This window comes from Melopsittacus undulatus, chromosome 5 (genome assembly GCF_012275295.1).
Source record: "Melopsittacus undulatus isolate bMelUnd1 chromosome 5, bMelUnd1.mat.Z, whole genome shotgun sequence".
Classification (NCBI taxonomy): Eukaryota; Metazoa; Chordata; class Aves; order Psittaciformes; family Psittaculidae; genus Melopsittacus; species Melopsittacus undulatus.
Genome location: NC_047531.1, coordinates 20,045,222 through 20,068,946, shown reverse-complemented (window position 1 = coordinate 20,068,946; position 23,725 = coordinate 20,045,222). Strand labels below are relative to the sequence as shown.

The following is a 23,725-nucleotide window of genomic DNA, read 5'->3' as shown; positions in this document are numbered from 1 at the left end:
CAGCTGCCCGGGCGGCCATAAGCAAAGGCGGCCCTTCGGGTCGCGCAGCCCCTACACCCACACGACTCCTGGTGAGGCTCAGAGCCGCACAACGAGACTCGGGGCCAGGCTGGTGGGCCCGCCTAAGGGGACACTTTGTTCCTCCCACCTTTCCTGTCACTCCCACCATCCCCGTCCCTAACTGCGCAGCCGACGGGAACGGAGCACCTCAGCCTCCGCAAGACACATGCTTGCTCCGCGCTCTGGCTCGCCCAACGACGGGCACCCCGGCCGGCGCAGGAGGCACGCATGCGCAGGCCGTGCTGTGCGGCAGGAATAGGCGGAAGGCGCGGGCGGAAGTGGGGTGTTGACAGTTGTGGCGGGTGCACCTCTCTCAGAGACAGGTATCTTTGGCGCTGTGGTTGCCCGGTTGGAGTGAGGCGTGGCGGGATGGTCTGCCCATTCCTTGGGGGTGAGGGGAGTGAGCGGCTCGGCGGTCCGCCTGTGGAAGAGGGATTGTCGTAGCTCCGAGACCCCTCGTCCTCCGCCTGTCCGCTGGCCACTGCACAGGAGAGGTAGAGCCCGCGCCCCGGCCTTAAGCGCCTCTGGTGCCTTGCTAGGCTTGCCTTTCCTCTGTGAGACCTGCAGTTACCTTGCGCCGACCTTCTGTCCCTGAGCTATCCCGCAAACGGCCTCTGCTGCGGGTATTGAGCCCTCGCTTTGACAAACGCAATGCTTCTAGGGTTAGGGGTTTTTCCTTTTTTCTTCCCTTCATTGGTATTGAGTGTACTGAAAAAAACCCTGTTATTAATACGCATGTGCTAATGCATCTAAACGCTTGGTTTTAAAGGTCTCAGCTTTTTGTAATTGCTGGGTTGAATCTTAGTTGCACTGTTTGTAGCCCTGCCTTCCTGAGGTCTGTTTGTTTTTTAGTGATAGCTGAAGCATTGTTCAGATAATGGCAGTATAGTAGTCCATTTTCCTTGGGTAGCATTTGGTTGTGGCTTCTTTTGCACAATATCAGAGTAGTGAATTTTGATCTAAAATTAATAAGGGAGATTTTGTTGTTGTTGTTTGCGTTGTGGGTAGTTATTTTTTTTTTCTTGGTTTAGGGGTTTGTGAGGTTTTTTCCTTTGTTTTGTTTTTACTAGAATTCTAGTTGTATTCTAGTGAAATAAGTACGAGCTTTGTGGTTAAGAGTAATAGCCTAAGACTTGTTTCCAGAATGTAAGTTCCTGAAGGTCTGCAGTAACAGCAAGCTAGATCCTTATAGGCAAGGGAATAAGATGTGTCACAGCACAGACTTGGTTTCCTCTGTTTTAGTTAGCTGACATGGTGTTTTCTTCTCTTGAGAATTCTCAAGGGAATCACAAGTTACAAAATTCTAGGTTATTAGAAAAAGTTTAGAGTTTTCCAAAGTTTGTTCTTGTGAATGGTCCTCTTAATTTCTTTAATACTGCTATATAATGAAAGATTTCTGTTGTGACTGATAGCAGTTTGAGTTTGTGGTAGTTCTGTACTCTTTTTATTCAGTGCTGTATGTATTCATTTTTATAAGAAAATTTCACATGAACTGTATTAAGAGTGTATGGCAGTGTCTGCATAAGTATGCATTTTTAAAATGAGGCATTGTCTATTTTGTATGTTTTAATTTTTACATATGTATCCCAAATATTGCATTGACTAGTGTTTGTGTTTGCAGGGCCTTCTGATATCTACCATTTTGACTGACTACATCAGTAAGATGCTGATGCTCTTGGCTATTCATTCTTCCTGAAACTTTGGTGAGGTTTCTTTTTAAGGTCCGGCCAATCATGTGTTTTATTCTCTGATTTGTGGAATGAGTTTGTATGTCTGTCTACAAGTAGCATCTGTTTGGATAAATGAGGAATCTCCTCATGCTTCTGACCACTGCACCTTTCTTATTCCAAAATGATGTTAATTCCCTGTATGTCACTTTCATGTTCCACTGAAATATTTCTTGGTTTTAGAGAGGGAGTAATCTTTCCAATTTACCTCTCACTTTTTGTGTTTTCTTTACTTTCTGCCTCAAAGCTAACCTAACATTAATTTTTGAAGAAAAGTTGTGTTTTAGAGGGGACAACAGTGGAATAGCCCATTTGTCATAGTAAGAGCTAGAGTCAAGACCCGGTAGTGAGTATCTTTGTTGTTAAGTGAAGGCTCAAATGTTGGCTGCATCTGAATAATCCAGGCAAGGTGTTAATTACTTCCTATGCTATGACCTAGATGCTTGCACTGTGATGATAATCCATAACAAAAGAACAGATCTAACTTTCACTACCTCCTCCATGAAGTTAATTCTGGAGCCCAGATAGAGAATATTAATATGCTTATTTTTCAGTCTTGTTTTTTTCAGGGTTAAGGGTTTGAAGTTTTTACAGTGGGCTTCTGTTGTCTATGATACTTATATTTTTAGTTTTGGCAGTGTGAACTAAACATGGTAAAGCTTTTCTTGCATCGTACTTATAAATTAGGGTGCTATTACAGGCTGAGTTTGATTTTTTTTATTTTTTATTCTTTTAAATGTCTCGACATTTTTTTACTGAAGGAAGTAGCAGAATGTTTTAGAGAACAAGACATGGAAGACAAATATGGTGGACTTATTCAGCAAATAAAGACAACGGGGGAAAGTCTTGCTTTGTGGTCTCTTTTCCTTGTCCACAAAATGCTTATTTCTTTTAATGTGTGAGGAAAAAAACCCTCAAGATATTAACTCTGACTGCCACCCTATTTTCCTTCTATTACTTGTTCATCTGTCCTCAGATATGAGAGGTCTATGGGACATTATGAGCAAAATGAGTTTTCTTCTGATTTGTTATTATATGTGAACAGTCAGTAGATATTTACTGAATGCTAGCGATTCTTCTTGCTCAAAATAATTCACTAACTTGTATATTCAGACTGTAGGTGGAGTGATCCCTGGGCCTAACAGGTTGTTTACTTGATCTGTCTGTGGTGGCTAATAACATGTTTTCCACTAGAACGTTCCCCGGGGGCTTTAGGTTATTATAAGGTATGTTGGTACCTTTAGTTTAACTTTGACAGTATATAGGAACATTTTTGTATACTGAGCTTGCTACCTACAACTTTTTATACTGAAATCTTTTAAAATCTTCGTACTGCTTTACTGTGTATATTGCCATACAAAGTTTGGCTATTTCATGTTGCTTGAAGAAGCATGGATGAAGGGGAGAAACAGTGGTGCATTATCTTGATGATAAGAACAAATTTGCCTGTTGTATGTGGCTTATTTTCCTTTCCTCCTGTCTTTTGGTCATGTTGCGTTCCATGTCAACAGTTCTGTATTGTTTGTGGATCTGTGGTGATAATTTCACTGGCAACTGCACCGTGTCATTTCTTAATAATTTTCGAAGTGCAGTGAAGAGTGATGCAATTTATCTGAGAGTTTAAATTCTGGTGATTTTCCAAACATAATTTAAGATTATAATGATTTTTTTAATTATTATTATAATGAAAGCTTAAAATCCTAGAAAAAAAAGGATGTGAGGCTTTCACAAGACTTAAATGAACAGGTTTGTTTTTTTTTTTGTAGTGTAAGGCTCCAAAATTACAGTCTTTAAATCTCTAATAGAGCCGCTGTCTGATTCTGTATGTGCATAAACCTCTGGGTATATGCTTTGTCTGTAACACTGAAGTTACCACGCTTTCAGAGCTTGTATCCAGGTTGTGCTGTACCTAAAAGGAAATGGTAATTATTCTGCTTTCTGTGTGAACTCATAAGAAGACGGTGAACCTGAAAGCTTTCTTGTTTCTGTGCACATACCCTAGAGCATACCTAGCTGCCTAGTTCAGGTCTAAGGATATTTAAAATCTTGAGCTGCAAGTGAGAAGAATAAGGTGAAGTCCTTAAGATACAGGAAGTTTTTCTCGTGCTTCTGGACATAGAGATAGAGGCATTCTGTGACTGCAGTATTCCAATGGAAGGATGTCCTCATTCCAGAATAAAAATAAATAAATAAATAAAATGATTACTTATTTCTTTTGAAGGTTAACCCTTGCTCATGGTGATTTCTACTAGGCAATTGTTTTCTGGTGTATTGGTGTTTAAGATGTGTTGGAATACATATTGATGTTCTGTTGGCATTTAAGGCAGAACTAGTTGATTGTTCTCCTCTCTGAAATTTAAGGTCTAGAAAATTAGGTAGAAAATCAAGGGTAGGACAGACCAGAAGATAAAAGATTTCTACCCATAGCCATCCTCAAATGACTAAGTGGCATAGTTTCCTCTTAGAGTGCTGCACTGCCTTTTTCCCTTTACTGTGTGTGTTGTGTGTCCCTTCTATTTCAGGAGGGTCCCACAATGCTGTCTGTCTTAATTGTAGACCTTTATTTATTTTATTTATTTTACTTTATTTATTTCATTTTATTTTATTTATTTTTATTTTTTATTCTGTTAAACTGATGGGCCAATGCTAACTTCATGGAGTTCAACAAAGCCAAGTGCAAGGTCCTACATCTCGATAGGGGCAATCCCAAGTACAGCTACCTGTTGGGCAGAGAATATATTCAGAGCAGTCCTGCAGGGAAGGACTTGGGGATGTTGGTTGATAAAAAAACCAAACATGAGCCAGCAGTGTGCGCTCACAGCCCAGAAAGCCAACTGTATTCTGGGCTGCATCAAAAGGAGCATAACCAGTAGGTGGAAGGAGGTGATCCTGCCTCTCTCTTGTGAGACCTCACTTGGAGTATTGTGTACAGTTCTGGTGTCCTCAACATAAGAAGGACATGGAGGTGCTGGAGTAAGTCTAGAGGAAGCCATGAGGATGACAAGGGGGCTGGAGCACCTCTTGTATGAAGATAGGCTGAGAAAGTTGGGGCTGTTCAGCCTGGAGGAGAGAAGGTCTCTATGCAGCCTTCCAGTATCTGAAAGGGGCCTATATGGATGCTGGGGAGGGACTCTTCATTAGGAGCTGTAGTGATAGGACAAGGGGTAATGGGTTAAAACTGAAACAGGGGAAATTTAGTTTGGATATAAGGAGGAAATTGTTTACTGTAAGGGTGATGAGGCACTGGAACAGGCTGCCCAGAGAACTAGAAAATGCTCTATCCCCTGCAGTGTTAAAGGCTAGGTTGGGCAGAGCCTTGGGCAATGTGGTCTAATGCGAGGTGTCCTTGCGCATGGCAGGGGGATTAGAGCTAGATGATCTTAAGGTCCTTTCCTAGCCATTCTGTGATTCTATGAATAGCTCTGTTTATGACACAGACTTCTTGAACGGCAAACTCAAAGACTGAAGTTGGAATGGTTCTTGTGTTATGAAGTCAGCCTTTTGAGGACTATCATAGTCATCAGAGAGAGTTTTAAAACTTCAGTTCCTGTCTTTGTTTTAAGGATGATGTTTGCATTGTAACAGAATGCATCTTGCTGTTAGACATCTTTGTGGGAAAACCCCTCAACCAAACAAGAAAGTCTTAATTGATCAAGTACTGTAACGGAGAGGAATACGTAAACGACAGAGCAGGTTAACACTTTTTATCTCTGTAGCTCATTATAGTGTTGCTGGGTAAAGATCGATATTACTGATTAACTTTGAAGTTGACTGATTTTGGGTGGAAAAGATCAGCTTCTTAGCCTGCCAGAATATATTGATTCTTTATAAATATATATATAGAATAACATATAAATATATATATAGAATACAGTTGAGTTTTTAAACTGATGAGCTTTGTGAGACTTAGTTGCTCTTTACACTGGAGACTTTGAAATCCTAGTAAGCTAATGACAAGGCTCTCCTGGTTTATGTTTGAAAACGTGGAGATCAAGCCATCATTTTGGCATCAGTTAGTGATATTTTATATACCTTCTAACTCCTAATACTTCACTAGTTAAAGCAGTCAACAGAGGTGGAACAGTGTCTGCACCTTTGCTTCAGCTCAAGTGGAAACTGAAACCTGCCTGGTGATGTACCTCCCAGCTCTGCAGTGTGGTGGACTGACCCTGCCTGGTCCCAGGTGCCCATCAGAGCTACTCTGTGACTCCGCCTTCTCAGCACTACGGAGGAGGGGTTCGTGGGTCAGATAGGGCTTACCATTATAAGCAAAAGACTTGAACTTGGGTAAATTAGATTGATTTGTTGCTGATCAAATCACAGTAGGAATGAGAAATAAGAACGAATCTCAAGTCACCTTCCCCCCACCTCTCCCATCTTCTTGAGCTTAGCTTCACTCCTTCCTCCTCATGCTCTTTCCTTGCTCCAGCGTTTGTTCCCACCTGTGACTGACTGTCCTCCATGAACTTCTCTGATGTGGATTCTTCCCACAGGCTGCAGTTCTTCACAAATTGCTCCATGTGTGGGTCCTTTCCATGGGGTGGCACTGTATCCTAGTGGATATGTTTTAGAGATATACTGGGTTGGTCTGGGATGCAGCTGTCTTTATAGCAGCATGCATAGTGCTGTGTTTTGGATTTGTGACTAAACCAGGTTTGATGATGCATGAGTATTTCAGCTGTGTCTGAACAGTGCTGGGGCAGCACCAAGGCTTTCTCCCTCTCAGCAAGTTGGCTGAGAGAGGTTTGGAGGTGACACAGTTGGGACAGCTGGCATAAATTGGCTGTAAGGACATTCCATACCATTGAGTCATGCTCAATAAAAACATGTGACAATAAAAACCAGGCTTTTTCATTGGGTCTTCCATGGAAGCCATTGGTTAGAGACCATCAGGGTATTGATCTGCTTGTGAGAGACTGTGTTTCTGTTTTGTGATGTGTTAAAGTTCTCTGCCCTACTGTCCATTCTAGATAATTGTTTCCCTGTTCTTGGGTTCCTTTCAGAAAAGTAAAATTCTGTAGGAGACAAAAGACTCTGAAAAGCTTAAGTAATTAGGGTTAAATTAGTTGTTCGATTTAGGTGTAAGCTGACATCTGCATTTGGGACAGGCTAACATGGTACACAGGTAATTGGTGAAGTGGAGGTTAGTAATTTGTAACTGTAGCTAATTCTTGTCCAGTTAACCTATAGGAATTCTTTCTGTGCGTATCCCAGCCAATAAACTTTTTGAATCATCTCTTCTTAGTAGTCAAGCTCTTAACATTACTTGGTAAGATCTCTCTGTTGCTCAAAATCTGTGCAGCAATAGAGATTCCTGGAGCCTCTTGTGTCTTCTGAATGTTGTAAGGTCTCCTAATTTTATGTATGCTGGGTTGGATGTTACAAAGAAACCAATTGTATATTGTCTTAGGTTCAGAGCAGTCATATTGCCTTTTAGGGAAACAGCTGAATATACAGACTGTTTATCCATGACTTATGCTGCGGAAGGAGTCATTCAGAGTGCTTGGGTTTTAATGTGCCTTTCTGTATATAAAATGTTCACATATATAAAGTAGCACTTTCTTGCCATTTGCAGTGTTATGGAATGCTTGCAAAATAATTTGGATGGCTGTCTATTGCTAAGGAAATGTTACTTTCTCTCTTGCTGCTATTCATGGTACTAAGAGATGAAGCCAGTCCCTCTGAAGATTTTGTCTTACATAGCTAAACTTTCTTATTACAAAATAAATACTCTGCTTCTGAATAAACTGCAACTTCCAATAACTCTTAATTTGAATAATATGACTAGCTTCAGGAATCTCTTTATTATTTTTTGTTTAGATAAAGCAGCTATGCCTGTTCAGTTGCTGAAGATCATCAAAGGAAAATCTGAGCCTCCACTACCAAGCCATTTGCAGAAGGAGGATTTGACACATTTGCGAGAAGGCTTGGATCATACCAACAAATATTTCCAGGTAACATACTAATAAAAAGAATTTTGGCTTACTTTGAAATAGCTACTGGTGTATTTCTGAGGGGACTCCATATTTCAACTCGGTGACTTGCTGCAGCTTTGTCTCTTTGTGTGCATCTGTTGCATATCTCTAAGTTATGCAGAATTATGAGCCTGTTGAACTTTGTTGCATGTTGCTGTTGACTTCACTGATTTACTGTTCTACCTCTTCTTTTTACATGGTCAGACTTAAATTTTATGAGAGATTTTCCTAGTTGCTAAGCTTCTAACCCATTTAAAACCCCATTGCTATGCAGAAAGCTGTGCTGAAGATTAAGGCATTGGGGAAGGTTAAGAGGTATTTTGTTTAAAACAAACAAACAAAAAAAAAACAAACCAGCAAACATCATTGTCCTTTTAAAGATCAGATTTCAGAGTAATGATTTCTGAAGCAGTTTTCCTTTCTTGTATGAAGCAATCCAATATATAGTTTTGTGGAAGGAGGACTGTAGCAACTACCTGCATCAAGATAGAATTATGGTTTATTAGCATTACCAAGTGTATATTTATATTTTTACAGTAGTCCCAAATATATTTCAGATTGGAATTACCATCCTAGTGTAGTAATGAAATACAGATTTTTTTTTTTTTATTCACATCGTTAAATATGTTGTGTAAAATGGAGTGTTAGTTCTTGAGGGTTTTCTTTTTTAACCTGTTTAACTCTTTATTAATGGTTCTGAAAATCTTTTTAACTCCTGACAGGTAAGTGGCAAGAAGTCAATATCGTCCTGTGCCTGCCTTCAGTCTGTTACAAAAAGAAAAAAAAAGCTGAGGAAAGAAGAAGAAATTCTGTAGAAAACCTTAGGTGGCTTGAATGTTTCAAAGTTGGCACAGATCCTTTAAAAATGAGCTGAACTGGCCTGATGATTTTCTGTATCCAAAACCCATGTTTGCTTTCCCAGCTGTGTATTCCCAGTTCCAGCTCTACTTCTTATGTAACCCTGTGATTGAGTCCATTCATTGGAAATAAACTGGCAGATGTCTATTCATATTGATAGAAGGAGGGTAGTTTGCTCCTGCTCTCACTCTGGACTGGTTCATTATGGTGTTAAAGAGATGTCAGGAGTAGTGCAATTAGGTAAAGCAAAGGAGCAAAACTGTCCTTTTAGGAAGCAGGCAGCAGTAGAGTGTGATAGGAAGTGATTTGACCAAGAATGATCCAGCCTCTCTTAGGTCTTACAAGGGAACAAATGGAAATACCAATAACTAGTGCTTCTGGTAAATGGGATTTTATTCCTCAGAGTGTAGTTTTCTGTCCCCATTCACCTGCAGGGTGTATAGGCTTTCCTGCTTTTAAGAGCTATGTCTGCAAGCGCCCCTCACATGGAAGAGCAGGGATTCTTGTTCACAAAGAAAATGTTGAAGCAGACAGAAATGGATTATAAATTACAAAAATCTTTCTGCCAAAATAAATGTTTCCACTAGGAAAGCAGAACAATTACTACCATTATTAGAACCCACATGCAGCGTTATAGTTGATTGCTGAAAGAAAGTCTCTTTCTCTGGCTTCTGTCTTATATTAAGAGAACTTCATGCTGCTGGTGACGTGGATTAGTAGGTGGCTAAAAGAGCTTGGCATAAAAACAGTGCAACTGGAGAGCTGATAAAGCTGGTGCTAATGCACCATTAAATATGTAGGAAAATCCAGTTCTGCAGGCTGAGCTTGAAGTGAACCTTAGAATGTACTTATGTTAATTTATCTTAACTGTGGCACAGCACACTGTCACTCTAGACCTGCCAAAATAGGGATCAGGTCCCTTCCTCAAAAGGAAGGGAAGAGGATGTTTTTTATGAAGTGTGCTCTGGGAAAAAAAGCAGCAAAGATCATCCACAATGTTCCTGTCTGGCTTGTGTGCCTGGAGTCCATTAATTCTTCTGAAAATTTTTTGCCTTTCTGGCACCCCTCTGAATACTACAAATATTAACTTAAATTTATAGGAACACAGCACAAACAATGTCATACATCCTCAGTCATGGTGTTCATTAACTGAACCTGATGTCTTTTCTGTTAATTCATTGTCCTCTGGATTTTCCTGTGGCAAAGCTGACCTAAACCTGAAAATCAGCTGTCAAATCAGCTGTTGAAGCTGACTGAGGAAGGAGGGCACTGCAAAGAAGGAAATGGATTTGCTAGAGGAAATGTACATTGTCAGTTTAAATCTCGTGGCATATGGAATGGGGAGGGCTTTGAAAGAAGTTTGTTGATGGGCTTAATAAAGAGTGCAGGATTTGTGGGGGAAGAGTGACTTTGAGCGGGTTTTGGTAAGGTAGGATTTGTTGAAGATTGAAGCCACGAGCTGCAAGCATGTTGAGGAAGCAGTGAGTGGTATTTCTGCTGAGGAAGAGAACTAGAGCATAGGTGTTTGGGATACAAAGGAAAGTGGTGAGGCCAAACTGTTTTAATGAAGAACGTGGTCCTAGAATTTGAAAACTCATTGGAAGATACCGGAATGTGAAAGAGAAAATACAAAGTAAAAAATGGGCAGAAAACAGTCTGTATCTCTGTTGACTGACATTAAATAAAAAACCACCAAAATATGTAAATACAATGTTCCTTAGGTGATTTGTTTCACTGCAAAGACTATTACAAGAAAAAGTCTGTAGTTTATTAACCTGTGAGAACAGTTAAAGACAATCTCAGCAATAACAATTATATATACCTGAAATTTTAAACAAAGTTGAATTTTGTAAACATGGCAAACCTTTCTGTAAGTACTCATAGAAAAATCTCAGAACAGTTTTTTTGCGGATGCTGATTGTTGAAATAAGTATTTGATACTTAAATTTCCTTACAAATCTCACTAGGCTTCTCTGTGAAAAGTAGGAACTTCCCTGTTAAAAACATATGGTCATGGATTTTTGACCTTCATTTTGCTTTTAAATTAAGCATTACTACTGCATTAAAAGAAATTAAGCAATATGGTACATGCTAAATCTAAGTAAACATGGCTGGTTTTTTTAGTGTAATAAAAGCAAAATATGCTTTGGATTGAAAACAGGTATTCTGTGAAGTCTTACTATTTCTTTATAAAACACTAAAATAAACTGTTGAATTTGATTTGGATTCCTCCTAGTCAACATGTTGTAGGACTAATTTTACTCTGAAAAGCCTCAACAGTAACAGTTAATTTCTGCATATTTGGTTTAAGAAGCTGCTACTAATATTTAACTCAAACTTCCTACTGAGTATGTGTACTGTAAAATTATGATTTACCTGACTATCCTTTTAATGTTGCTTTTGTGCATTTATACAGATTGCTGCTACAGTCTCTATATCAGAAACCTTTTATTTCTGGTGCTGTTTATGTAGTTCTCTTAAATACTCTACAGAATCTGTTTTTTTGGTTTGGTTTCTTACTCTTTTTTTTTAAATTAAACCAATTTCTGTGTTTTTATTCCTGAGTGGGGTACAGTGTTTTACATGTCATACTGTGGAGGAACACATTTGTCTGACATTTTGCTGCTGTTGAAGGGGAAGCTCTTTTTATGAGTTACCGTATTTCTAACAAAATGTACTTGTTCCAAAGAGGTGTTAATATCACTGAAGGCACTGATCCATGATTTTTGCTTCATTGTAACTTCAACTTCATTATAAAGACAGTGTTTTTACATAATTAATATAACCTTTGTGTCTTTAAGGGCATTTGTATTACTGACAAATTATGTAGGTCACTACAGCTTCAGAACTTTACAGTACTGTTACCTCAGCTGTACAGGTTTTTATTTTCACAGATTATTTATCTTCATATGCATCTTTTCTACCTTGACTGTGGTTTCATTTTCATATTTATGTTGTAGTCCTTTGCCAATATTTTTTGAGAAATGGCTGTACTTGTTACTTTTCAAGTTTTGTGCTGAACTGTAGCCTTTGTGCTATTATTGTAACCGGTAAAAGGTACTTCCATAGCTACTGTTTCATTTCTTAGTCTAAGCTTATCATCTAATCAGCAACATCTAAGTAATACAAAAGTGTAATATTTCCTTTGTTAAATACCAAGAATATTGCTCTTTAGTGCTGTCTTTAGCAGGTTTTGGGTGGGGTTTGGGGGGTGGGGAGGTGTTAATTTTTTTTTTTTTTTAGGAATTTAGATGGTAACTTTCACTTATTTCAATTTCCCCTGTTTAGCTTAGAGGTATTTCAGCAGTTATGAGTGTTTCAGTAACTTAGAGTTACGTATTCTTAGTTCATGACTTTTATTATTGATTTATTTATTTATTTATTTATTTATAACTTTTTAGGGAATAGTTATTCTTTCCTACCCGGTAACAAAACTCAAGGATGGGACAGACTTTTTCAAGATCGTTCTTAAAGGTACTGCATTTAAGTATACGGTTTAGAGCTTCTTGACCCTTTTGTGACATTATGCTCTTACATCACTAGTACCTGCTTTTTAGTATTCAATAACATATTATATTTAAAATACTCTCTAAAAGTGTTTGTTCTCTACAAAAATAGATTATGTTATATTTATGCTGGGTAAGTTAATGGAAGCAATACAATCTTCATATCAGTAGACTTCTTGTTGCGGAATTTTAATGTACTATCCTGAAAGTGCATTAGCTATGTGTACGGATTTAATAGTGTATTTTTAAACTGCTTATCGTAAGGAACTACTAAGGAAAATGCACACTTAATAGTTACCATATAACATTTATACTTATATATAGTATATACACAGTATGTAAAATGTAAACACACATTTAATATAGGTCAGTAAGCTCATACTTGTATTTCATTCTGTTTTAATCTGAGCAGTAAAAAATGACATTTCACCTGATTATTCAGGTATTAAATATCAGTAGATGCATTAACACATTGAAAGACTTAAGTTGTTCATCATGTGATCAATGATACAAAAAATAATATATCTCTTAAGGCCAAAGCTCATCACCACCTCCAGCCAGGAAGGAGAAGGATGTCATTAGTCAGCAGTCTGTGTTGAATTCAAGGGACTTCTACTTCTTTCCATTTACTTCTCAGCTCCTTGTTTACACTGGTTAGGGAATTGTCACTTGTTCCCTCTGAGCCTTTTTGATTCTACACAACTTTCTCGGCCTGTCTTCATATGGGAGGTGCTCCAGTCCCCTGATCATCCTTGTGGCCCTCCTCTGGACTTGTTCTAACAGTTTCATGTCCTTTTTATGTTGAGGACACCAGAACTGCACACAATACTCCAAGTGAGGTCTCACAAGAGCAGAGTAGAGGGGCAGGATCACCTCCTTTGACCTGCTGGTCACAGCCCAGGATATGGCCTGCTGGTCACCCTTCTTTTGATGCAGCCCAGAATACGGAATCACTGCTGTTTTTTTTTTTTTTTCTTTTCTGTAGATATGGATAGCTCATGTTCATGGATCAACAGCATCAATATTTTAATATATGGAAAAATGGCAGAGGACTGTGCACAAGTTGTACTGCATGGGGTAAAATACATTTTTTTTCCTTATTTTAGGATTTTTTTTTCCACAGGTGTATGTTGACTTCTTGTTTTTGTATAGATCAGTTCAAATATATAAATATGAACTAGAGGAAAAACCCCAAAGTACTTGCTTATGTAAATTACTTCTAACATTAACGTTGAAATAAAGCAATTATTTTTGTCAGTACTGTTTACCTAGCAAGTAAAGGATCATGAATATGGATGATAAAGAAGTCATCCCAAAAACATTGAATAGCTGTGTTGTTCCTTCTCCTGAGAGTCTTCTGGTTCTATAACAGAATAACCATTGGGAAAATACTGTCTTTCCTTTATTTCTCACCTCTTTTCAATGAGGAGAGTGGTATTTCTTCTTGCTGTTTAAAAATAGTGGTCAAATCCTAGCAAAATTCCCAATTATATAATTTTGATCCTAAACCAATTATAAGAACATGTTAGCTAAAGATGGTGAAAACTGATCTATTTTAAAAATTAATAAACGAAATCTCAAAGTGCTGTGAAAATGATGTAAATTTTTTGCGTGTTTAACAGCTGCAAGTTGCAATCTGCCAAAGCTGACTATGAATTTGCAACAAATCTGAGAATATACCTGTTCTTTATACATGTAAAACTAGACTTTGAGGTTAGTGGGGTTTTCCTCATTGAAATTGCACAGTCCTTTCACAGGTGTTTTTTGAATGTCATGTTACACATCATTAGTAGTCACCAGTGATCTGTTATCAAAAAACATTTCCATTAATTATCAACCTGTGTAAGGGCTTGAGTCTCTGTAATTCTAAAGTTTCTCTGACACAGGAGAGCAAGACAAGTCAGCTATACAGAGCTCGAATCCTGACTCAGCAACCAAGTCCCAGCATCTTATGCAGCCTGCAATCTAATCAAATGCTGAAATGGGAATAATATATAGCAGGGCATAGCCTTTTAGCTGAAGGTTGATTCCACTGTTGAAGAAGCACTAGTAGCATCAGTACAGTGAAAGGAAAAACACATGCTAACACCTGGTTTCTGCAAAATAGTGGAGTTTCCTGAAGCCTGTGTTTGTGTTTTTGTTTGGAAAGAGTGAGATGTATGTTAGCAGGGCAGTGTATTCCAGGGGTAAGGAATATTGAGTTATATAATTGTTTTATCCTATTTTAACTTACTAGCTCAGAGTATGGCTTACCCTTATGTGACTAACACATTGTATTTTAATCAAAATATATATTGTATTCCTATTTATGACACTACCTGAAAATTACCATGCCCGAAGCAGATTCATTATTTACTAAACTACCTGATTAAATTTATTTTCTGCAGTATTTTTTTTTCCCAAAACCCTTTAATAGCTAAATACATCACTGTCACTTAAGCTAACAGCCTTTCTTTTTCTTTTACAAAACATTAAGGTTTTGGATTTTGAATCATTTAGAGTAGCATTGTCAGATTGCTGAAATAGCAAAAAGGAGCCATCATAGCATAATATTTGGCCAAAACTGTCAACTTTAATCAGAAGACTCTTTGTAATCAAATGAACACGTGAACAGAGTGTTTCAGTAAAAGCTTATGGAAGAGCTTTTAGTAGAAGTCATCTAGAAATAGGGTACAAAGTCTAATATGCTTATTGTAATGGGTCATACTGGTACAGCCCTGCTGTACTGTTCCAATACCAAATGAGCTGACTATAAAGGAGCTTTATATTGCATCTGATTCCCCAGCACTTTGATCACATACCTTTCTTACCATCTCTGTCTTCTAAATGTTTTTTTCTGTCTTCTCTCTTCCCCTCCCTCTTTTTTCTTTTTTAAATTGGTTGCTACTAAAAAGTGAGCTGCTGCAGGCATTGAATGATTTACTCCTTAAATCATTGTTTTCTTGTTCACTTCATAGTATCTGAGGAACTTTATACCAAAGTGAAAGTGCAGTTGTAAATGCAGTTGCTTCTTGCCCTGGAATCTTAGGAATGATGCCAGAAATGTCTTGTTTACTAGCAGAAACCCACCTATTGATTGATCTTCTTGGCCTTTAAGGAAGAAATTGGAAGATGGTGATCCAGCCAAACCAGAAAATAGCTACAAGGAGAGTCTCTTCAAAGTTCAGCTATGGCTCAGGAAATAAGCTCTGAGAAAATTATGTTTGTCGCTGCTGATCCAATGTGTGATTCCTTCTCTAGCTTAGTTAAACTTACCCAGATAGGAGTATATTTGAGGGGGAGTGATTCTTTTGTTTTATTTGCCATGACTCTTACCATATACCCCTTGTCAAAATTAGCACTCAGTTGCAGTAACATCAAGAGTGTAAGACTTTTAACAAAATGTGAAAAAAAATAAAAAGCCTACTTTTTGGCATTGGCTGGAAAGATGAATTGTGCTGGTAGAAGAACTAAATAAAGAAACGTCAAGGCGGTGTTTAAAATTTGTTCAGCATTTTTGTTTCTTGAATGTCTTGAGACTTTAGGGTGAAATTTCACATCACATACTCTTAAAATAGAAAACTTGATATAGTCTGTGTAATCATCTGTTTTATCACCCTGTCCCTGTAGGACACCATTGTAGTTGCAGGTTTTAAGTTGGCAAAATCGCCTACAGCACAAGAGGATGGTAGACATGCTTGCCACCTGGAGGTGTCTGAAGAATCTGGATCGGCCATTTATGTACGTGGGTACCCAACTTTTTTTTACCTTTTTTTTTGTGCAAATAGCAACATAAACATTTTTCATTACAGTAGAAAAAATAATAAAATTTATTATAACCTAAATTCCTACAGATTATTTCAGCATGTTCATCAGGACATACTTGTGTGTGCATCCGATTTTATAATAACCGTAACCATGCAAGGGCTAAATTTTCTTAAGCCTCCCAGATAAGTTTCTACTTGTTGAGTTCAGAAAATTGACCTTGGCATATAGGTAGATCCCTAGAGCTGTTTAAGCCATTCTCATGCATAATACAGTACAATAATGCAGGCAAGATAGAGGGTGCAAGAGTGGTCTTAGGTCTGTTGTGAGTTTGTACTGCTTTAATTCTCATCATTACTCCTTGCTTTGAAATACAGGGATTCCTAGATTCTTCACTTTTTTAAAAGGAAAATTACAAATCTTTTTTTTTATGAGGAAAATAGTTCTTTTGTACTATTCTCATATCAATACCGTTCATCTTAAATGCTTCCATCTGTTGAGATATGGGAATGGGGATATCCTCTCCTGCTTCTGTGATAATGAATCAACAGTGCATGTTTGTTGTGACTACTGTGTCTTTGCTTCAAGAGACATTTGCTACCCTTTTTAAGTCTAAGCATTAGTATTTTAGAAGTTACAGGGCTTAAAATCACAGAAGCTTAAATACCAAAGGATTTAGGACATTATTCTACATTTTGAAACCTGTAGTGGAGGGAAGGAGTTATGGAATGGCAATAGAGTTGCAACAACTTTGAACACTTAAGCGGCCTTAAACATTTCATATGTCTTATGAAAATTATCCCAACAGTTAAGGACATCTGGTCAGAAAGTTGCATAATTTTGACCACTGTAATTGTCTACTGCTGTTAAAAAGAAGGATGATAGCACTGAACTGAGCTCTCAGTGACAGTCCTGTGAACTCCATTCTGTAGTCAGTGAAAAAGAACAGGCACCTTCACTGGAGAACAGTACAGCTTTATGGTGATTCCTTGGGCTTATCTGCCAGATTTTGAAACAAGCTTAGAAATAATTAGGAAAACAAATACAGGAATCTCGTATAAAAATTCTTACTAACATAAATCCTGTGCTCATATCAAGGTTTAAACTTATGTTTGCATAATTGTTGCCTGACAATTTTACACTTAAGAAAATATATTTTTTGATTCAGAAAGCAATTTTTACCTCTACAGATAATTAAAGCTTGGAATGCAGCTCAATGAGAAACAAAATTAATTCAAATTGTAATGCAGACTGTTTCATGACATTGTCTGTTGATTATGTAAAGGTAGAGGAAAATATATGTCATTGAAGATATTGGATAGTAAAGCTATGCCCTGAGTCTGAGTGAATGTATCTAAATGTACCTGAATTTTGACTCAACTTGAGTATTGGCAGCACATCTTCACAAACAGTCCGAAGGAAGATGTGCACTGAATGTCTAGGTTGTGCTGAGGAGGCTGATGAGGTGTCTGTCTCAACACTGACCACAGAATGGAGGCTATGGCACTTAATTTACTGACACACTCATTGAATGTTTAAAATTAGTATGAATTATCTGAAATTTTTGCATGATTCACTTTCTCAGTTATAACTGTTCAGTCAGCTATTTAAATTAAATATATGAAAGTAAAACTTACTTCAGGAATGCAGTTGAGTGTGAAGAGCAAAACCATATCCCTAGCAGGCAACATGCAGCTGCGAGCGGGACCCTGCTTCAAGCAGACAGACAGCAGTGGTGCGTTGGGGTGTCAGCTGAACCCAGTGTTTTTCATTATAGTGTGGTTAGGTGTTAGTATTGTCAAATCGTCATGATAGGGTCCTTAAAAGACCTTACAATGAAGGTAAGTCTGGTAAGGTATGGCTCTAAAAGCTTAGGAACTACCTTTAAATAGAATTTATCCCATTCTGGTGAATTTGCCTTAACCTTCTTTATTTTTTTTAATATATATTTTTTCCCCTAAAGGAGAGTAATGAGACACTAAAAGTAGATCTAATTCTCTAAGCATTGACATGTACAGAACCTAAATCCATTTAAGTTCTCTGTTAAGCAAGTACAATTTTAAATTTGTGACATCTGACTTTCAGATGCTGACTCTATTAATGTGACCTGACCTATATCCAAGTGCATTTCTGCTTTAGAAAGTGTATGTTGTTTGAAGGAGCTTTTCTTGAGTGTAATTGGAGTAAATGTTTTCTTTTTTTTCATTATAAAAAGCATATTACTAGTTTCAGAGGTGATTTACATGGCAAAACTGTCTGTAGTGCTGCGTTGTTTGCCTTAGCGTTATATTTGCTGTAGAGTTATCAAATGTTGTTATGTTTGCAATACCTTCATTTTTTTAATCAGAGTTTGCTATTTTTTCCCTCCTCAGATTTACAGTCAACAAACAAGAACTGCTCCTTCAAAACCTGCACTGGTGGTGAGTTCATATTTGGGATGTTTTTAAACCGTATGAGACTAACTGCATATAAATGAGAATGTGCAAAATTCTTTTTTCTTTCTTGTTTATTTTACTCCATACTCTTATCCCAGCAGTCATTTGTTTAGCTTTTAATTATGCAAGTAATGTGCCTGGAAAAAAGAATAAAGTATGAAAAAGTAGTACTTTTTCTATACTTGCAGGTTCTGTCTCTATCTCAAAATAGTTTGCATGTTCATTTAGGAATATCTAAACTAGAAAGGTAACCATTCTAAAAAAGATCATATGTTTGTGCTTTTAAAAAAATGGAAATATGAATCTTTCTTTCATCTAAAATCAGAATTCAGGTACTGGTCGTAACAGTACTTTTGATTACTGTTTGGAACAAACCTTTATGTGTCTAAGTATTCAACAGGAAATAATGTATTAAAGGCATAGGAATTAGTGTATGGAATTTTATTGTTCTTTATCATAAACATTCAGTATTGACAATGACAGCTTGGATTTGAGTTAATTTTATAAAGAGTGTTCAATCAGTTTGGCAGAACTTGTATTCTTAACAGAAAAGTTAATCAGCGTATAATGTAACCTTAAAATGGCAGGAAAGCAGTCCTTAAACAGTAGAAGGTAGTCTTTAATTTCTTTAATACAAGTGTGCTGTTTTAATAGGAAGACTTACCCAATGACTGAGAGAGACTGCCGACCACAAGACAGTGATTCTGTGCAGTGACACTGCCAATAAGAATTACAAAGTTATTTATGTGCATCAAAAAGCCCTTTGAATGGACATGTTAAAAGCTATCTATAAAAATTACTTTCCATCCTTATTATTCACCTGTTTCATGTACTGAAACTAGTTAACTGGTTAATTTATTGTAAGGAAGATTCAATTTCAAAACCAAATGGCTATAAGTCTGGGGTTTTTTGTGCTTTATTGCCTGTAAATATATTTATGTTCAGAGAGTCTAAGTAAGATAGAAAGAAATAACTTTTTTTTTTTTTTAAGTATAATCAAATAAAGCATAGCTGAGGGTGGATGGTATTAAAAGACAAAATTCTGGAGGAGAAGGTTTGAATAATATTTTCTTTTGTTTCCTCATTTTATCACATCTTTCCAGTCTGTTGCACCCAAATACGTGTACACTCCTCTGAATCGTCTTAAAGATGGAACTGTAGTGAATTTGTATGGCATTGTGAAATTCTTCAAGCCTCCATATATAAGCAAAGGAACTGGTATGTACTATATTCAAACGATATAAAATCTCTAAATAGAACTATTCTTACTATGTTTGTTATAAATAAACCAGAACAAATTGTGATTATCCTTTAGCCATGGCTCTCAGCTAACATCAAGGAAACAGAGCAACAAATAGGTAAGGGGTATCAGAGTTGGTTTAGGCACACTGATGGAGATAGCAAATGAAGAAAGTATTTATCAAGCTAATATTATCAATACAAAGCAGGGAAAAGGACCTGTGCAAAAAAACGTACAAAAGCCCTGCACCTGTCCTGTGGGAAAGGATTGTTGTGTAACTAAGTGCAATTCTTCCTTGAGATTTTGACAGGATGTGCTATGGTAGCCTATAAATGTGCTGCTAGCATATTTGTTAATGTAGAAGCAGTGCAACAGCTGAATCATTTTTTCTTTCAGTGAACATTTACTGATTGTACTAGCTTTGCTAGAAGACCGTACTATTTCACTACGTGCTTAGTAAGTACACAGCTAGTTGATATCCCTGATGAATTTGATTAAGCGGTAGAATTTCTTACTCAGATTCAGAATTAATCAAAATATTTTCTGTTTATTGTAAAGTTACTGTGCATTTTAATGTGCTGGGTTTTTTTGTTTGTTTTTTTTATCGTGATGGTGACTGTTGATTTTTATGGTCTAAATTACTTATGCAAGTTTCTTGAATAATGTCAATAGCCATGAATTTGGCTTCTAAATGCAGAAATTTAAGAAGTGAGCATGAAAAAAATCAGAAACCTGGAATGAGGTTTGCTTAGAGTTAGGTAGCTTGAAATGTTAATGAAATAGCTGACAGCTGTGCAAACATGGTGGTACACCTGAAAAAATTTCCAAGTCCCGCTAAGGTTCAGCTAATGACTTCAACTTTGAAGATGAAGCCATCTTCAGCCTTGGTTTTGAGTCAGATTACAGTGTATGAGAGGGAGGAACATCTCGGAGGTTGGTGCAAATGTGTGTTTGCTGGTTTCAGTATGTTCAACTGAACTATACTGATACAGTCTGTATTGTGAGCATGCTTAATCACTTCCCTTTGGTGCAGTAGTATTATTCTAGATGAACAGATACACTGCTATGAAAGATCCTTTTGACAGGAAGTATTCGCTCTCACTTGTAGCTAAAGTGTGCCTTTGCTGTACCTGTAGGTCAAGTGTGAACTAACATCTACAGAAAAGGCAAGACAAGTATGTGCAGCTCTCTGGGCTATGCTACGCCAATTGTCAGATGTCATAAAGGAAGCATTCAGAGTTGTTATGCAGAGCAACATAGGATTTTTCAATAATGTATTAGAATAACTGGATCCACAAGCTAATGAATAGCTTTGGGAAATTCATCAGCATTTGTACATACTGTTGACCATGTCACCAGAAGAAACATGTACCCAAACCACTTGGACGCAGTGCTCTGGTGTCTGCAGCAAGGCGGTTCTGTGCTTCCCATGCAGTTTGTTGTCAAAATGTGTCCCCATTTGTGTTTATCATAGATGACAAGGCTTGCTCGTAGAAAACCTTTCTGCTCTACGTTCTTACTCAGTGTTGAGAGGGCAGTAGTGTTTCCCAGAATAAGTCTGAAACATAAACAATATTCGGAAGAATATGGAATCATCTAATTTAAACATTAACATTTAAAAATAAATGTAGTCATTAAGTTGGGAGCTGAGCCAGTAACGATCCATCTGTTATAGCAAACATAGTGCATGTTTGGGGTTATTTTTTCCTCTTGAGACTTAAAGTGAATATTACAATATTCTACATAGTCCCTGATACCCTAGGGTTTTGTTAAACAATGTATTGCAAATCTTTAAGTGAAAATTCCAAGTATTTTACATTATGAATGTTCCAATACACCAGATATTCCTAGATGTAGTTGAGGAATAATGGTAAGTGAAAATATGTGCAGGAGCTCGATGCATTTAAACTGGAAACAGAAGTGTGTTCTGGCATCTAATTAGAAATGCGAACATTCATAAAGTACTAAATGATATGTGTGAATGTTTGCCATGTCTATAGCAAATCAAGTTATCCTGCTAGCTTAGAAGTAATAGTAATAAAAGTACTTAATATTTGAAAACTATTGATTAAAACAGAAAAAAGACGGAGGGATCTCTTTGAAGGTAAGAGATAGATACCCAGGTAGGCATGAATGGATGATGATAGGTTGCTGAGGGCTTGAGGAAAAGGATTCAAGGCTGTGGGGCATGAAGAAGGATAAAAAAGGTGAAAGCAGCCGTGTTAGGTGTCTGTACCCAGTCATTGGCAGGGGTCTATGGGGTAGCCTGTATGAGGAGCAGCCAAAGCTGCCCCGTCCCAGACATGGCCACTTCCAGCTGGCTCCAACTCAGCCACCACAGGGCACAGATGAGACCCTGAGACAAGGTTTTGATGCCTCTGGGAAAGGGTATTTGAGAAAGGGCAAAACACTGCATGGCAGTGAGAAGTGGGGAAAAATGGGAAAGGAACAGCCCAGTGACACCAAAACTGGAGAAGGAGAAAGGGTAAGTTTTGGCCGTACAGGAGCAGAAATTCCCCTGCAGCCTGCAGAAGAGAACTCAGGATAGCAGATCTACACTGCAACTTTTGCAAAAAAGTGTGAGAAGGAAGGTACAGGAGAGAAGAGGAGCTGTTGTGGACTGACCATAACCCCACATTCCCTTTTCCACCTGTGTCGTGGTTTAAAACCAAACTCCGCACAGCTTGTTCACTCACTCCCCCCCCTCGCTCCCCCAACTCCCGGAGAGTTAGGAAGGAGAATCCAAACAATGTAGCCTCCACAGATTGAGATAAGAACGGTTTAATAGCTAAGGTATAACACAAATCACTACTGCTACTACAAATAATAATGATAAAGCCAATAACAAGTGAAGAGAATACAACACCTCACCAGCCACCGACCCATAACTCACCCCACCCTGCCCGACAGAGCACTGACCGATACCTCCCCCATCCCCCCCAGAGCTCCAGCCCTTCCGGGTTCTCTCCCAGTTACCTCCTGGGTATGACGTGCTATAGTATGGAATACCTCTTTGGCTAGCCTGGGTCAGGTGTCCTGTCTCTCCTTCCTCCCGGCCTCCCCTCCTCCCTGGCAGAGCATGAGCTCAGAAAAGGCCTTGGACAAACCAAACATTTGAGCAGTAACTCAAAACATGCTAACTATCAGCAACCGTTCCCAGCCTGAAAGTCAAAACACAGCACTGCACCAGCTACCAAGAAGGAGAAAAAATGACTGCTGCTGCTCAAACCAGGACACCCTGTGCCACCTGAGGGAAGAAGAGTTGTAGGATATGAAGAACTGAAGTTGAGCCTGGGAAAAAGGAATAGGGGCAATAAGTCTTTTAATTTTTGTTTCTCACCATCCTACCCTATTTTTATTGGCAATTAGTTAAATCAATGTTCCCCAAGTCAAGTCTATTCTGCCCATGATGGAAACCTGTCTTTATCTCAACCCATGAGCTTTTTTGTCTTGTTTTCTCCCCCTGTCCTATTGAGGAGGTGAATTGAGAGAGCAGCTGGGTGGGCACTAGGCAGCCAGACAAGGTCAACCCAGCACACGTGCTGGGACTCTCCAGGTATTTCAGGCTTTCTGTTTTTTTGGGTTACAATAAAATAAGGATAAATCTTATGAAGGAATCTTGAGAAATGAGTTCATTGTGAAGATAAGATTGTTAGTGGAATTGAAAATTTCTTTAGCTTAAAAAAACAATAATAACAGACTGTCTTTATGACAGTCAAATGGAATAACCAAAAACTTTACAAAACCCTTCCTTTGGGTGGGAGATTTCATCACTGATGTGCCACTAAAATTTGTAAAAGACTTAATTGTAAAGGTGCAAGTATAGTCTAGATGTGTACACAGTAGAGATCAGTATTTTGTTTTTAATGTAAAATATTGATAAATTATTTCAATATTAAGTTAGTCTATTTGGTCTTTTCTGCACAGGCTGTCAAGCAACACATCTGTCACTGTAGTGAGCTTTTCAAAATTTTAATTTTGTGCTTATGCTAGATCTGTTCAAATGCTGTCAGTCTTACAATAGTATATAAATATATACAATACATTTATTTACTTAAGAATTTGATCTGTCACTGGTATTTCCAGCCTGCAATTGTAAAAGATTTCTTAACTGTGTTTATAAGATCCTGAAAAGATTAGCATTATCTGTAGTAATTCAGGATATTGCCAGTGGTGAAGA

General features: G+C 37.9%; 1 protein-coding gene across 4 annotated transcripts in view; it reads left to right on the top strand.

Annotated features, from left to right (window-relative positions):
* The first annotated feature begins 345 nt into the window (after positions 1–345).
* POT1 (protection of telomeres 1) overlaps positions 346–23,725 on the top strand; it is a 69,038-nt gene continuing 45,658 nt past the window's right edge. Inside the window, exons 1-8 of one of the 4 annotated variants that reach the window (XM_034063278.1) lie at positions 346–383; positions 1,682–1,763; positions 7,608–7,741; positions 12,022–12,094; positions 13,112–13,203; positions 15,736–15,846; positions 18,243–18,290; positions 19,409–19,523. In XM_034063278.1, the coding sequence (XP_033919169.1) occupies positions 7,619–7,741; positions 12,022–12,094; positions 13,112–13,203; positions 15,736–15,846; positions 18,243–18,290; positions 19,409–19,523 (562 nt within the window). In that variant the 5' untranslated portion in view covers positions 346–383; positions 1,682–1,763; positions 7,608–7,618. The other 3 variants (XM_034063279.1, XM_005146094.3, XM_034063281.1) reach the window with 3 other exon arrangements.